The following is a 14,984-nucleotide window of genomic DNA, read 5'->3' on the forward strand; positions in this document are numbered from 1 at the left end:
CAGCAGTGTAATCTACAAAGCAGTCCTCCCTTCCCAGGGCTCTCTACATCCTCCCTGAGACTGGCCTTAGAGCCCCAAGAAGGCACCAACTGACCCCCTGAAACACAGTTCTGTCATGCCCCTCCATGGCTCCCCATCTCAGCAGTGTATCAGGATCTGGGGTTGGGGGGTGTGGGGGAAAGGCCAGGTCAGAGGAAGGTGGCTCTTATAAATTCCAGGCTTTACCTCTGCAGTACAATGCAACTGGGTACATACACCCCACCAGAATCCCAGTTTCCCCTCCAACGACTTCCTCCCCAGGCTGTTGGCCTACCTGCCCAGCCTCCCGACAGAGCTAGCTGGGTCTCCGCCACATCCCCCACGTGGCCAGGAGCTCCCCGAGAGCAGGGACTACGTCTGAGTCATCCCTCTTCCCCCACGCTGCCTAACTTCTCGCTTCCTTAAGGCCCTCCACCAACAGGATGAGGTCCCAGTGTTTGGGGGCAGCAGTCAGAGCCTCGGCCCCCATCTCCCACCACTGGGGCTACTATCTAGTAAGGGCTGGTCTACTATAGCCCCCGGTCCCCTGTATGTTCACACACCATGCCCCAGCAAGGGCAGCTTCCTTTACCTTGAAAGCCCTTCCCCTTGCACGGGGCAATGACTTGGGGAGGCGCATAAACGTGTCACGAAATAACACTGGGCCCCTTTCCAGGCCTCCTTCCTGCAGAGTGATGATTTGCCAATCTGCTGGGGAGAGTCCAGTTTGGGCCTGCCGCCCTGATGGAAGTGACCATACCCCTCCCCCCATTTATAACCTCGAAAATGTCCTGGTTTAGATGATAAATTATATGACCCATGTCACTTTTAATCCTTCCAAATGTATGAGAAAGAAGGTATCTGTGCACTCTGAGACATTACCACCATCCCCAGTATCTGATGGTTTCTTTTTCTAACAAATCAAGAGAAAGGATGAGTGTCAAGCTAGAATCTCTTATTTTCTTTGGTTATCTCCTATTTCAGATAAGTGATACTTCTTTTCCACTTTTACTATATTAAATTTAAAAAGCCATTTGATTTAAAGAAAAAAATTCACAGGCCAGTGAATTCCTATTCACTCCTCAAAACCCAACTCAGAATCACCTTCTTTAGACAGCCCTCCCACCCCTTTGTGGTTTAATTCTCCCTCTTCCTCCTCCCTTGACACCCAGCACATATATTTATACCTATTGCACTAAGTTCTGACAACACACACCTATTTATCAGGGGTTTACCATGCGCCAGGCACTGTGCTAAGCATTAACCCACATTCTCTTGCTTAATCCCCTGGTAGCTCAGACGGTAAAGTGTCTGCCTACAATGCAGGAGACCCGGGTTCAATCCCTGGGTCGGGAAGATCCCCTGGAGAAGAAAATGGCAACCTACTCCAGTATCCTTGCCTGGAAAATCCCATGGACGGAGGAGCCTGGTAGGCTGTAGTCAGTCCGCGGGGTCGCAAAGAGTCGGACACGACTGAGCGACTTCACTTCACTTTCACTCTTTAAAATAGCGCCACTCTCCCCAGTTTATAGGTGATGATACAGGGATGGGGAAACATGCCCGTGATCACACAGCTAGTCAGTGGTGGTGTCAGGGGTTGAACCTAAGGCTTGGCAACGTCAGCCGGTGGCCTGGACCACCACTGAACTAGTGGTCACTCTCCCCCACCAGAGGGCAGGTGTGTCCAGTCTACCTTGGATCTCATTCACTCAGAGCCACTCCAAGGCCTGGCACAAACTCCATACTGATGAAGACTCAAAGATGTGTGTGATGGATGGGCTGGGGCTCGGTCCCCTCTGAGATGTCTGGGGCGGGGGTGGGGGGCCTGAGTCCCACTCCCCATCCTACGAGGGAGCACACAGATTTCTAGCAGCAGAGATCTGGCTGGAAGGATTTTCCAGGAAATGTACCACGTGTGCTAGGCCTCCTCCCTACCCTCTCTGAGAGAGGCCCTGACTCCTCCATGTCTGCACCCCAAAAGGCAGATAGGGCCCTCTTCCTGACACTAGACCAGGTTTGTCAAAGGAAGACAGCAGAGCCTGACTGTGGAGAAGAAAGCCAATCTAGGACTGGGTTAGGCAGGTGAGGGGCAGCTTCCTGGAGGAGACAGGGCTTGAGCTGTGCTTGGAAGGATGGGGCAAAGGATAACCCAGGGTAAAGGGCATTCCAGGTGAGGGAAACAGCCCAAGCAAAGGCAGAGAAGCCAGAAAGCAGAGGGTTCCAGGGCCAGTAGGAGCCTGGGTTGAAAGGGTGAGAGAACTAGAGAGAAAGCGGGTGGCAGCTGGATCAGGGGTGGGGCTGGAATGCCAGGCTGAGGAGTCTAGGCCATAACCGGGGCTGAATCAGGGAAGGGACACACACAGAGAACTGGGGGTCCTGAGGCTCCAGTGGGGCATGCCTTGTCCAAGTCACCCAGCAGCAGTGGCAGAGCAGGATCTGAATCCATTCTTGCCCACCCCAGGCCCAACACTCAGGGGACTTCAGGCTCACCTGGTGGCCATGCCTCTGGAATGGAGCCCGGATGATAGGAACGGTCTGCCCGTAGCATCCGGCCAAGGGTGGGACAGTGCCCTTGGAGGGAGGCAGGGAGTGTGGCACAGGAGGGAAGGGGGTGCAAGGACACTTCCTCTCAGATGTCTCCTGGAGCAGCCACACCTCAAGTTGAGGATCAGTGGGCAGGAATTGCAGGTTGACACCCGGCTCCCAGAAGCTGGGCTCTGCAGCAGGTACCACCTCTACCTACTGTCTTCCAGCCCTGGCCTCAGCCAGCCTCCGTGCCCGTCCTCCGCGGAGCTCCTTCCTGCCTGCCTTCCCTTTCTTCCTCTCCCCCCCCACCCAACAGATTGCGGCAGCAAGATGGCACAAATTTATGGCTCAACTCACCAAAAATAACAAGAGATCTATCAAAGGCAGTTTGCGTGAAATTAACAGGCGTCTGTACCCTCTTGTCAAATGCACTCGGTTCTGAGGCGGGCCCAGCCATGCCACTCCCAGCCTCATCACTCTCCCAGTACCAACCCAGCTCCACCCTGCTCGGCCTTGCGTTGAAACTACCCGGGAGGCCCCAGAGAAAATGAGCACTGCTTGCCTTACCCCGGTGCCTGGCAGAGGGGCTGGGACGGGGATCTCATGCTTTCTGTTCACCACCATCCCACCGATCTTGTCCTCAAGCCAGCAGTCCTGTGTGTGCCAGCCAGATCTCCTACAGCTGGTCCAAGTGCTCTCCTGGCCCAGTGGGGAGGAGGTGAGGGGAAGCACAGAGGGGAAGCCAAGGGTTTGGCCGAGGTGATGCCGCCACTGGGCACAGAGTGCTCCGGGTCCTGATGTTGCCACGGGGCAACTCAGATGCCCCCCGCCCCATGGAACAAACTGAATCAAGTGCCCATCATCTCTTGATCCAGAGAGGGTAAGCCCAAGGGAAGAGGTGGTGAAGAGGAACAATATCTTGCCAAACCAAGGGAGAGGAAGGGGCTGTGCCAGCCCAGCTCTGGGCACCAGTGTGCCCTGTGAGTCCACTTAGAGCCGATGCCACATCACCACCCCTCCTCCATACAACTCCTTACGAGAGCCCTGCCTGCAGACCATCCCATGGAGCAGCCTGGCAACACGCCAAGCAAAGCAAGGGGCATGAGCTGGAAGCCCAGGGTTGCCTACTCAGAGAAGATACCAGGCTTCATGCCCAGAGACAACCAGCATCCAATCTCCACCCATCCTCAGTCCCAGAGGACCCTGCAGAGGCTCAGAGAATGGTGGGAACAATGGTGCCCTTCCCGTCACCGGCCCCCTCTGACCCCTAAAGACAGCCCAGCTACCAACCAACTCCTGCTTCCGGCTTCAGCCAAGCCCAGCTGGCTGCTTCTGGCTCTGTGCTCCACATGGCAGCCTGCCCGGATGGTGCCTGCCCAGGAGGGCAGAGCCTCTCTCCATCCACTGCGGACCACTGGGCCTATGGACCACAGGGAAAGCCAGACGAAAGAACCTGCCCTCTGCCGAGTACAATGAGGGAGCCCCCACATAGTGACAGGCAGTGGCGGCCAGGCAGGAGGAGCCATAAACCTCCTGATATACGCCTGGCGCTCTCCGCTGATGTTCGACAAAGAAGCGAAATTCAATTTCTTCCTGCAGGCACTAAATCCCAAGCCAGCCTCCAGGGCCCGTAGCCTGCCCACGGACTGGCTGTCACTCCGATGGCTTCATCGACCGCTGTGAGAGGCCAAGGTGGCCTAGGGGAGAGGCCAGAGCAAGGCCACTGGGCATTTGCCATGGATGGGCATGATGCCAGAAGTCTCACGGGGGAGACTGAGAAGTGGCTCCCCCAGAGCCCTGGGAGAGGCCATTGTCATGATAAACCGTCTCTAATTAAACCAGGGCTATCTCCCATTTTACAGCCAAAAACACTGATGTAAGTAAAACAGTATCTACTCAATGTAACAAAGACGGCTCCCAACTTCCGGGCTCTGTCTCCAAAGCAGGTACTGAACAGTCCTACTCCAGTGCTCCCAGCAGCCCTCACACAAGACCCCTTGTTTCCCTGTCAATGCTCTCAGCCTGATCCAGAAGGTCCCTTCTGACTTCAGTCTATGCATGAAGCCTCCTGATGGTTGGCCAGCACGTGTTACCCCAAATGGGGAAACTGAGGCCCAGAAAGGGGTGGGGGTGGGGGAACTCCCTGTTAGTACCAGAGCTAGGAACCACATCCCAAATCTGCCTCCCTCCCATCCCCACGTCCTGAGCCCCTGGTCAGTCCCTGACCCATTCAGCAGACACATAGGACCCAGCTGAGGGTTTCGGGGCCTTGAAGCTGCAGGAAGGAGGGTCGGCAGAAGGTGGCCATGGCTGCGGGAGCTGGGGTGGGAGGGGCAGCAGGCAGGATTCAAGGGCTCGGAGAGCTTTTGCCCACTCAGCAGGAAGCTCCAGCAACTGGCGGCCTTGGTCCCAGAAGACGTGGGCCCAGAGGGGAAAGACAGAGGATGTTGGGAGCTGAGCCAGGTCAGCCCTCCAAGGCAGCCTCAAAGAAGCTAGGCCTCTTCACATTCTTCTGCTCCTTCCTCTGCCCTGACCCTGGGGCCACAAGCAAAACTCACTGACCCGTGTGGGCAGGAAGACGTCCCTGCACCCTGCCTACTCCAGCCTCCAGGCAACCTTGTCGGCTTGCAGTGCCAAGGCCTGCTGCGGTCATTCCCAGCTTTGAGCCTTTGTACACGCTCCTCTCTCTGCCTGGAATGCCCTCACCACTGCTTTGGCTTGGCTTGTTTCCGCTTGTCCTTTTGATCTCTGCTCCTGTATCACTTCCTTCAGGAAGCCTTCCCTGACTGCCCAGCTAGGGTCTCCCCTCCCTGGGTTTGTCATGCTCCTTTGCTTGATCTGTGCCCCCATTCATCCACCCAGAATGCAAACTCTTCCAGAGGGAGGTCTGACCCCCAATCTACTTTGGTGACTCCCACACTTGGATACGGCAGAACCCAGAGGGGACACTGGTGAACAACCACATGCACACCCCAGGATCTGCTGAGACGGGCATCATCAGTCCTCCAGACACCCCTGCCCCACCTGGGCCCTGCTCACACTCACCATATCTCATCTCCGTGGTGAACAGATCATTGCTGCTCCCCGAGTGCAAATCAGCCTCGGCAGGTGGGGCGGGGCCCCCGGGCACCAGGGCATTGGACAGGGTGTGGGCAGCAGGCGGACCAGGAGGCGTGGTGGTGGCCGCGGGGCCGGCCCCCGCCTCACCGGGGCAGCTGCAGCCCGGCTGGGCGAAGCCACAGGCCCTGCCGGCCGCGCGGCTGCACTCCTCACTCCAGCGGCAGAGGACCCCGCAGGTGAACTGGCTGGAGTTGTTGTTGTTGATGAGCAAGACCTCGACGAAGCGGAAGGCCAGGGCCGCGGGCGCCAGCAGGCGCGGGGCCTCGGAGGGCTCGGCCGACAGGCACAGCTGCACGAAGTTCTTGTCGAAGTGCAGGAAGGTGAAGGGGCCAGAGCCACCACAGAGCTCCAACCCCGCGGCTTCCTCCTCCTCCTTCTCCTCCTCCTCGGGCCGCCCCAGCTCCGACCCCGCCTGGGCCTCTGCCTCCTCGGGGCTGGGCCGCAGGCAGGTGAAGTTGACCAGGTAGTGGTCCAGCGGCAGCAGGCGAGGGGCGAAGTGGGTACACACCTGCTCCTGGCGGTTGAAGCGCAGGTAGAGGGAGTACTTGGTAGGGTCTGGGTTCTCCAAGGTCCAGGAGCAGCCCGAGGCGATGGTAGGAAAGAGGTCCTGCAGTGAGAAGGCCCCGTAAAGCACGCCTGAGGCCAGGGCGGAGCAGGCGCTGGGGGCGGGGTCGAAGGCGGCGGCCAGGCGCAGGGACAGAATCACAGATAGTAAGAGGGGACAGGCTGGGGTCATCCTATGTCCCTTGCCCTGTGGAGAGAGACAGTGGTCAGTGGCCCCGAGCACAGCCAGCATGGGCTCTGACTCCCCTGTGGCCCGCTGCAGGTTGTAGCCTCGTGGCGAAGACTAGGTTCTTTTAAGTCACCCAGGTCCACCTGTGTGATCTTAAGAACAGACTTGACCTCTCTTAAGTCACCCAGGTCCACCTGTGTGATCTTAAGCCAACAGACTTGACCTCTCTGAGCCCCAGTTCCCTGACTTCTTAAACAGAGGCATGCAGGAGAGGGTCTGGAATCTCATACGTCCCTAAGAAACATTAGTTGTGACTATGACTATACCGTTCCTCCATCAGTCCCATCTACCACCAGCATCTCAGCTGATGTTTAGATCCAGCCCCAGCCCTAGCCCCACCACCCAGCTTGTATTATTCTCCAGCACGGCGCTGCTCAGAGTCGCAATGTGTCGTGATCGGCTGTGAGGCGTGTCACACACAATCCCGCAGTAATTGTCAAAGTAGCAATGTTTGACAACGATTTGCTTTTTTATAAATCAGAGCAAATCAAGGTTATTCTCGGAACAATGTCATTCTCACTCACTCTGCTTTACTGAGTGGGAGAGAAAGGGGAGGAGTTACCGCCCTTATGCCAGGGACTGAGCACCGCCTGAGCCATGCCCATGGGAGGGCATCTCAGGCATGAAAAGTCATGACTACCGCTGTGTGGACTTCCTGCTGGAAACCAGGGGGAGAGGCATCTGCAAAATGGGTACATTGTTCCCCTCTAACTCCTCTTCCCCTCCAAGGGGTGATCCTCCAAGGCCTGGCTCCTGGCCTGCTAGGGCCTGGCCCAGGGAGGCCACTGAGCCGTCTCCCTGCTCTTAGCTGCCACAGCCCTTTCCTGAAAGTCTGAGTCATCCAGTTGAGACCACTGTCCCCTGCTGTCTCCCTAGGGCTAGCTCACTCATCTCATGAGCCTTGAAGCTCGAGGAGGGGAGACCAGAGTTCGTTGATTTCCACCTCCCCACAAAGCACTAAGCTGAGCTCCCAGCAGCTGTGAATGGACTCTGGGCACTGGAGGGTAACTAGGACCCGAGTTGACGGACACACAAAGCAGTCACCCCCTTGTGGACAAGGGATGTGGGGGCGCTGCAGGTGTGCCCACGGCCTCCATCCTAGCTGTCCGGATGGCAGAGAGCTGCGCCTGGGCTGCCTGAGACCCACTTCCAGCCCTGCCCCCAAAAGGGATCCACACTGCCTCCCTCCTCCATGCCCGAAGCATAGCTCACAGAACTGGATGGGCCCCTAGAGTCTGGTTGTTCCACATTAGAGGAGAAAAGATGAGGCTCCGAGAGGTGAGGCAGTGTGCTCAAGATCACCCCCAAAGAAGCCAGGCTGAGACTGGAGTCCAGGAACTGAGGCCCCAGCCCAGTTTCTCCTACATCCACCCATAGCCTCCTGCTCTGTCCCCTTCCCTGCTACTCAGGCTTCAGGCCCAAGCTCTACACAAACCTAGGATAACTCACAGGGTGTGGCTAGGTTGTCCCAGGACACAGATGCTCCCCCAGGGAGCTGTGGCTGTTCAGGGGTCTAAATAGTGGCCAGAGGCGGTGAGGGGGTGGGGGACTATGGACAGGAATTAGAACCCCAGAACTCCAAACCCTGTGCAGCCTCCAGGGAATGCCTTAATGCCCCAGATCCCATGTGCTGCCACTCTGAGCCAGACCCCAGGCCCCGACCACAGACACACACTTGCCCATCCTGGGCCACAGACGGGAGGGGAAGCAGGTTCCAGGCAGGAGCATTGATTGGGGAGGAACCGCCCCAACCCTCCTCCAAAGACCCCCCTGGAGTTACTCAGCAGAAGCCAGGATAGGCTGCACCTCTACTCCGCCTGTCCCCAGAGCTAGAAAAGGGACCAGGCCCCTGGCCTTCTCGCTCCACATCATGCCTGTCCCAAACCAACCGTCCAGCCCAGCCAGCCTGCTGCAGCACCAGGCCCCGGCAAAAGCCAGCGGCTGACGGTGAGTGACATACAATCCCCCCGCTGCCCCCAATTATTTTTAAGCAGGCTGCAAAATTCAGGCCATGGCTGCTGTTCAGTAGAGGGGAGGAGGGGGCTCATTATAACTGGTCTTGTCTCCCCCACTGAGAGCAGATCAGGGAATCTCCACGCACAAACTCACCAATACCCCTGTGCCCTGCAGACATGCACACAAAAGCGTGGATGCACAGACACATGTCTAGCCAGGCATTCTGCATGTGAAAAGATAACACATGCACAGAAATCAGCGTAAACCCCAGATGAGTGAACTCAATGCACACGAGGTGTACACACTCACATGTACAAGGCTGTCAAGAGCCAGACACTCATACACATGCATAGAGATGCAAATGTACTCTCTACTGTGAACACACACACAGGTGTTTGGTTCTTTGAAGCTCAGCCTATGACAGCTAAGTAGCACGCAGGATCTGACCTGCTGCTCCTTCCTTGGTGTTCCTGAAACAGCGGCTCAGGCCTCCAGTCCCACCTCCTGAGACTCCCAGGCTCCTGCAGACTCCGTAAGCTCCAACTTGCCCAAAAGCACTAAGTCTCTTATCCTTCAGAGCCACAGCCTGGCTTCTCCAGAACTGAGCCACCTCTAAACCCTGCCCAAGTCCCCTAGTCCAGTCAGTGTCCTTCAGACACCTCCCCTCACATCAATTCTGGCATTTCACCCTGGGTGTGTACCACTCCTGTTGTTCCTGCAGTGACGTAAGACCTTTTAGGGGTCCCTCTCGATATCACTCCTTACCCACAAAACAAGGCCAGGAGCCCAATTCTAAGCTGGGTCAGAGACTGCCTCCCCTGGGAAGGGACCTAGAAGGACCCCTGCCTCACAGGCAGCTCAGATGGTCACCAGCTGTGAGTAGCCTCCCTGAGCCTCAGTTTCTCCCTCTGTGGAGCAGAGACCCAATCCCTGCCCTGGGGTTCCCAACTTGGAGCCAGTCTGTGGGGGAGACCCTTCACACCATCTTTTCCCCTTTATCCCCCTTCTCAGAACCTCAGTCTCTCCTCTTTCCTGCTGAGAGTAGGGTTGCTGCCTCTGAAGGCTCTTTGGGTTAAACCTTAAGGTAGCTTTGCCACCTGCAAGTCCAGGAAGACCACCAAACCTTCCATGCACAGAGGCGGACAGGAGGGGTATGAAGGTCAGCTCTGAGGAAGAACTTCCCGGGTCCGGAGGCTGACGGAGGGGATAATCTGAAGGCCACCTCCCTCAAGACCTCTCTGGGCTGAGAGGGGTGAGGAGCTGGTTGGAGTCATCTCAGTTTCAGGGACCCCCTCCTCCAGCCACAGGCTCCCTTCACCAGCGTGCCCCTCTGCCGCCCTCAAACGTGAGAATCCCACCCTCTCTCCAAGCACACTCAGGCTCGCTTCCTCCCTGACCCCACAGGCCTGGGCATCCCTTCTGCACCAGTGAGGGAATCCGAGGCTTTTCCAGCAGCTGGAAGGACCAAGACCAGACTGGAGCGGGAGGGGGTATGGGGGGTAGCGCGGCGGGGAGGGGCACCTCAGGGCAAAGAGCTGGGTCTCTGGGATCCCTGGGGTCGACCCCTAACCTCCCGATGGCTGGAAGCAGGGGCTCTGGGTGGTGGGAGCCAGCTGCCCCGGGCCGCGGGAGGGGGAGGGGCGGCGGGTGGGGGAGGGGGCGCATCCGCGCGCACATCCGTCGCGTTTATCCACCTGGCAGCTCCAATTCGCAAGCCCGTCACTCACCCTCCGCCTCCCCGGCGCTCACTGCGCGGCCGAGCCCAGGCCGACACGCGGGCGGCGACCCCCACGCAGCGCCTAGAGGTTCCCCGTCCTGGCCCCGGCCGGGGCCTGGGTCTTCAAGGACCCCTCTCGCGGAGCTCTGGTACCCGGAAGGGCACACACCCTCCAACCAGCCTCGAGAGCCGACAGGCCAGACCCAGGGGAGGGGCGACCCTCCCCAGTGCCGCCCCTCCCTCTTCGGCGGGCAGAGTGTCTGAGGACGCGGGGGCTCCAGGGCCCTCCCGCACACCGCTAGGATGAGGTCCCCTAGCCCCCCGGGCGGGGGGATGGCGGTGCCATGCAGGCGGCGGGGGAGGGGTCGGTGACTCAGCCGCCCTCCGCCCGTCTCCCGGAACTTTGCAGCAGCTGGAGCCGCCGTTGCTACAGGAACCGAAAGCTTTTGTTCCCCAATGTCAGGGTTGCCCGGGCAGGCGGGAGTCTAGGACTCCCCGGTGGGCCCCAGACCCAGCCACGCTGCCCAGAGGGCTTCCGGCCCAGCAGAACGTCATGGGTTCGAGCCTTCTCTCTCCCCATTGCCCGCCAAAGCCAGGTCTCTTCCAGATCTTGGGGGCCCTCTAGCCAAGTTGCCCCCTAACTCTGACCTGGAACACTAACTGCCCTGGAAAGTTCCTGATTTCAATCTCTCCTCCCTCGGGGGCGGGGGGGAGGTAGTGGCTCTTCTGTGCCCCCATTTGCTCCTCTGGGACTGATTCTCCACGTGGGCCCCCACTAAGAGGCAGCCTACCTTGGGGGACCTTGGCTGGGGTTCCTCCACCTCCCCAGCCTCTGCACTTGAGCCAGTATTTCAGAGGCCTTGGCTTTTCACCGATGCCCCTCTGATCACACAGGAGTCTAGCAGGGATGTTGAAGGATGGGTAAGGAGTAGGGGAGACTAATGGTCACTGGCTCCCTGGACCCATCATGATGGGCCCTGGAGCTGTTTTCTGGCTTTATTATCCTGGAGGCTGGAACAGTGTCACAGAACTTGTCCTGCCTTTCTCCTATGGGATTAGGAGTGGTGTGGAGTGGAGAGGGGCTTGACCTTGGCCTTGAAGAGGAAATAGCCTAACATGCCTGTCATTGTCAAGCATTGTTAGGTGCTAGACTCTCTATACACATCTACCTAATACCATTAGATACCATTAGATATATGAGGCAGTTATCACTGACCCATTTTATGGAGGACCAACTGAGACTCAAAAAGGTTATATAGCTTGCCCAGGTCACACAGTTTTGAACCCAGGTCACCCAACCAAAAGCTGAGTTACTAACTACTTACTCAGCTCCATTTCCTGGAGGTTGGGAGAGAGAGAAGAGGGCAGGGACTAGCTGGGACCTAACTGTGGGTTAGAGAAATGCCTGCCACACACACCCACCCCAGACTGGACCTAGCTCCTGAAGAGTGATGGGGGAGGGGGGAAGAAAAGGTGAGGGGAAGGCAGACAAGGGAAGAAGAGGGGAGAAATCTGTCAGTCTTAGTCCAGGGAAGACCCTCCCTCAAGCCTCACCCCCCCCAACTAGGGCACACCCTGCAGGGTCCACACTGACCCTCACCCCTGTGGCAGCTCCAGAGATGCTCCCTAGGTCCCCTTTCTGACCCAGGCAAGGCCAAGTGGATTCCCCCCACTGCCCCACTACTTCAGGCCCAAGACAAGAGCCCACCTTTGCCCCCACCCCCACCTAGTGGGTCCTGCCATGGGGTAGAGAGACAGAGGCTCCCCGGGGACACCTGCCCAAGCCCAAACAATCCCAACCAGACCACCTCAAATCCAGGGGCCAGTCCTGCTAGTCTGTACCTGGGGGCTCACAGGGCTCCTGGGATAAGCCCTCCTGCCCACCCCACACCCCATCCCCAGAGCATATGGCCAGACAACCAGGACTGTTCCCGCACTGCTAGCACGAGGGGGCACCCGGCCTCGCCCACCAACCTCCTCTCCTCAGGGACTTCCCAGTGCCGTCCCGCAGCCACCGCTGATGCTCGGGCTGCGGAAACCTAGGGTTGCCCGCGGGAGGAAAAGGGGCGGCGGGTCCAGGACTGCGGGCAGGGGGCGCCAGAGGACGCCCAGGGGCCCGGCCGGCAGCTGGCGAGGCGGGCAGGCGGGCAGCATCTCTTGGCCCGGGAGCCCCTCCCCCCGCGGGCACCAGACCCTTCGCCCGCTCCGCACTGGCCGTGGCGCGGAGGACTTCCCTCGGACCCAGCTGACTGCGGGAGTGGCCGCCAACTTCAGAGCCTACAACCCGCACCTCCCCCCCGCATCGTGCCAGCCCCCGGGGCTGCGGGAGGGTGCGTTTGGTGCCCAGCTCTATGCCCTGGGGGTGGAAAGAGAGGAATGGGGGATGGACAGAGAGACTCTGACCAAAGATGGACAAGGGAGGCAGGGATGCGGGGCCAGTCGAGATCCCAGGCTGGAGAGGAGGGGGCTCGGAGTAGACATGGGGGACATGGCCCCAAGTCCAGGCTGAGGGGGAGGGGACTTGCAGCAGAGATTGGTGAGGGATAGCGGGACGCCCGGGCAGATCTGGGGGAGGGGGCAATCAGGGCAGAAATAAGAGGGGGAAGCATGGTCGGGTTACCGGCGCGGGGAAAGGCACTAACTCTGGGCAGACATGGACGGGGACAGGAAGGACTCTGTGCAGAGATGAAGCGGAGGGGAGGAGCAGGCTTCAGCCCCAGACGAGGAGGGGGGATTAACGGGGGAGACACACTCGAGTTGCAGGTTGGAGAGACGGATTCTATTCAAGGGTGGGGGCGCAACCCCGGATCCAGGCTCAGATCGGGAAAAGACTCGAGGCAACGATGGGGATAGGTCTGGGTCAGAGCTGGGGGACGAGGGCGAGGGGCTTTGGCAGAGATGGGTAAGGAGGAGGGGGACAGAAAAGGGACTCACCAGAGATGAAGGGGACCTCGGCCCCAGGCTTGTAAGTTCCCAAACAGATGCGAGTGGGTAAATAGATGCTGAACGAACTCAGTTGGGGCGGGGGAGAATTCAGCAGAGGTGGGTTGGGGGAGCGCCCCTAGTCCGGGCCGGTGAGGAAATCGGGACCGCGCCGGGAGGGCTCGGTGCGGGCCCGGTCGCGGTCTGGGGCCGAGCACTCACCTGGGCGCCGTCAGCAGCAGGAGCGGGGGCCGGCGCTGGAGGAGGCGGCCACGGGGCGCAAGTTTGCCATCCCTAAGGCGGGGGCTTGGCCGGGCGCGGGGCAGCTAGCTGCAGCCGCGCGGAGGGCCGAGGCTCCCGCTCCGCGGAGCGGCGGGTGCAGAAAAGGCGCCGCGGAGCCGCGCGGGGCGGGCGGGCGCCGGGCCGGGCGCGGGCTCCTGCCGCCGCCTCCTCGCCACGCCGCCCCCCACCCCCCGGCTCCCCGCTCCCCCGCCCTGAGCACCGCCCGCGCCGCGCGCCGCCTCCTATTCGCGGGCGGCGGCCGCAGCCCAGGGCTCTAGAAACCGGCGCCGCATCCTCCTCGGTCTCCGAGCGCCGCCGCGGCCAAACCGGGTTCCTCCGGCCGCTCCGGCCGCTGCCCGCAGCGCGCGCCGGGCCGAGTGACGGCCGAGGCGGGACGCGGCGCCTGCGCGGGCCGGGCCCGAGAGGGGGCGCGCGCCGGGCTGGGCGCGAGGAGCCGCGGGAGAAGGGGCGGGAGGGGGGTGGGGGCGACGCGCGCCGCCTCCTGTTAAAGGGGGAGCAGCGCCAGCCGAGCCAAGCGCACCCTCCCCCTCCCCGCCCTGGGCCCCGGGCGCCGGCGCGGGAGAAGCCCCGGGTAAGCCCCCGCCCCTCCCTCGGCCTCCTGGACCGCAGGATGAGGCGATCCGCGACACCACTCCGGAGATAGCCCAGGCCTGAGGCATCTCGCGCAACCAGGGTCTCTGGGACCCTGAGGGCTGAGCGTTACCACCCCCCTTTCCCCGTGTGCACTGCAAATTGCATATCCCTGTGCATGCAGGTGCCACTCGTGTGCGCTGAACTTTGCATATGCTTATGCATACAGGTGCCCTGTGTGTGCCCTGCAATGTTGCCTGGCTCTGCATGCCACCGCCACACACACGCACGGTGCGTTAACGTGTGCTCAGGTCCTGAATGCATGTTGGTTGTTCCTGTGGGTAAGGATGCTATATATGTGCAAGCTTCCAAGTGCCACATACGTGCTGAATGCTGCGCATCACTTGTATGTAGGAGCCACACATGTTCACTGCAGTGTGTTCTGTTTGGTGCATACTCTTGTGTAAACTGGGCCGTGTTGCATGTCCCTAGGCACGGGGATGCTACACGTGTGCGGTGTGTTACATGTTTTCCTGAGTGCCTGTCTGTTCCCTCAAGTGCCTTTCCCTGTGCCAGGGGCGCCCCCATGATGCATCTGTTTGTGTAGAAGCAGCAGAAACCTACAGGCCCGCCCCCTCCCCATCCTGGCAATGCACCCAGGAACAGTTGGGTGGGGCCAGAGCCCACACGGTAAAGACGGCACTCAGGGAGATGCCCATGGCTCGGGGCCCTGGTGGGGCGGTTTGTGGCCTGGGCTTGTTGCCACCAGGAAGGTGGGCAGACCAGGGACACACCACTTCCGCCAAAGACAAGTAGGTTAATCGGAGGGCTCTGGTCAGAGGAGTAGCCAGCAGGGGGCAGCTTTGCAGTGAGGGTGGGATGGTTTCAGGAACTCTACTTTTTGAAGATTGTCTGACCAGGAGGAGGCCAAACCTGGAGAGCAAGAAGTCCCCAGTCCACCCAATCCCAACCCCACCTCTCTACGGGAGCACCTTGAATTTATGTCTCCTCGTTATGGGGCAGGATAAGACCACTTCTTCCCAGGGGACAGTACCAGAG

At 59.8% G+C, this 14,984-nt stretch overlaps 1 protein-coding gene across 9 annotated transcripts in view; it reads right to left on the reverse strand.

Annotated features, from left to right (window-relative positions):
• Positions 1–13,671, reverse strand: part of ADGRB2 (adhesion G protein-coupled receptor B2) — a 37,127-nt gene extending 23,456 nt beyond the window's left edge. For 4 of the 9 annotated variants that reach the window (XM_070384509.1, XM_070384507.1, XM_070384503.1 and 1 more), the window contains exons 1-2: positions 13,275–13,668; positions 5,590–6,415 (exon numbers count right to left, since the gene is read on the reverse strand). In XM_070384509.1, coding sequence (XP_070240610.1) covers positions 5,590–6,400 — 811 coding nt within the window. In that variant the 5' untranslated portion in view covers positions 6,401–6,415; positions 13,275–13,668. Of the gene's footprint in view, positions 1–5,589; positions 6,416–10,140; positions 10,329–13,274 lie in introns of those variants that run through there. The other 5 variants (XM_070384517.1, XM_070384512.1, XM_070384496.1 and 2 more) reach the window with 4 other exon arrangements.
• Positions 13,672–14,984: the final 1,313 nt, after the last annotated feature.

The sequence above is a fragment of the Bos mutus genome, chromosome 2 (assembly GCF_027580195.1).
Source record: "Bos mutus isolate GX-2022 chromosome 2, NWIPB_WYAK_1.1, whole genome shotgun sequence".
NCBI classification, from domain to species: Eukaryota; Metazoa; Chordata; class Mammalia; order Artiodactyla; family Bovidae; genus Bos; species Bos mutus.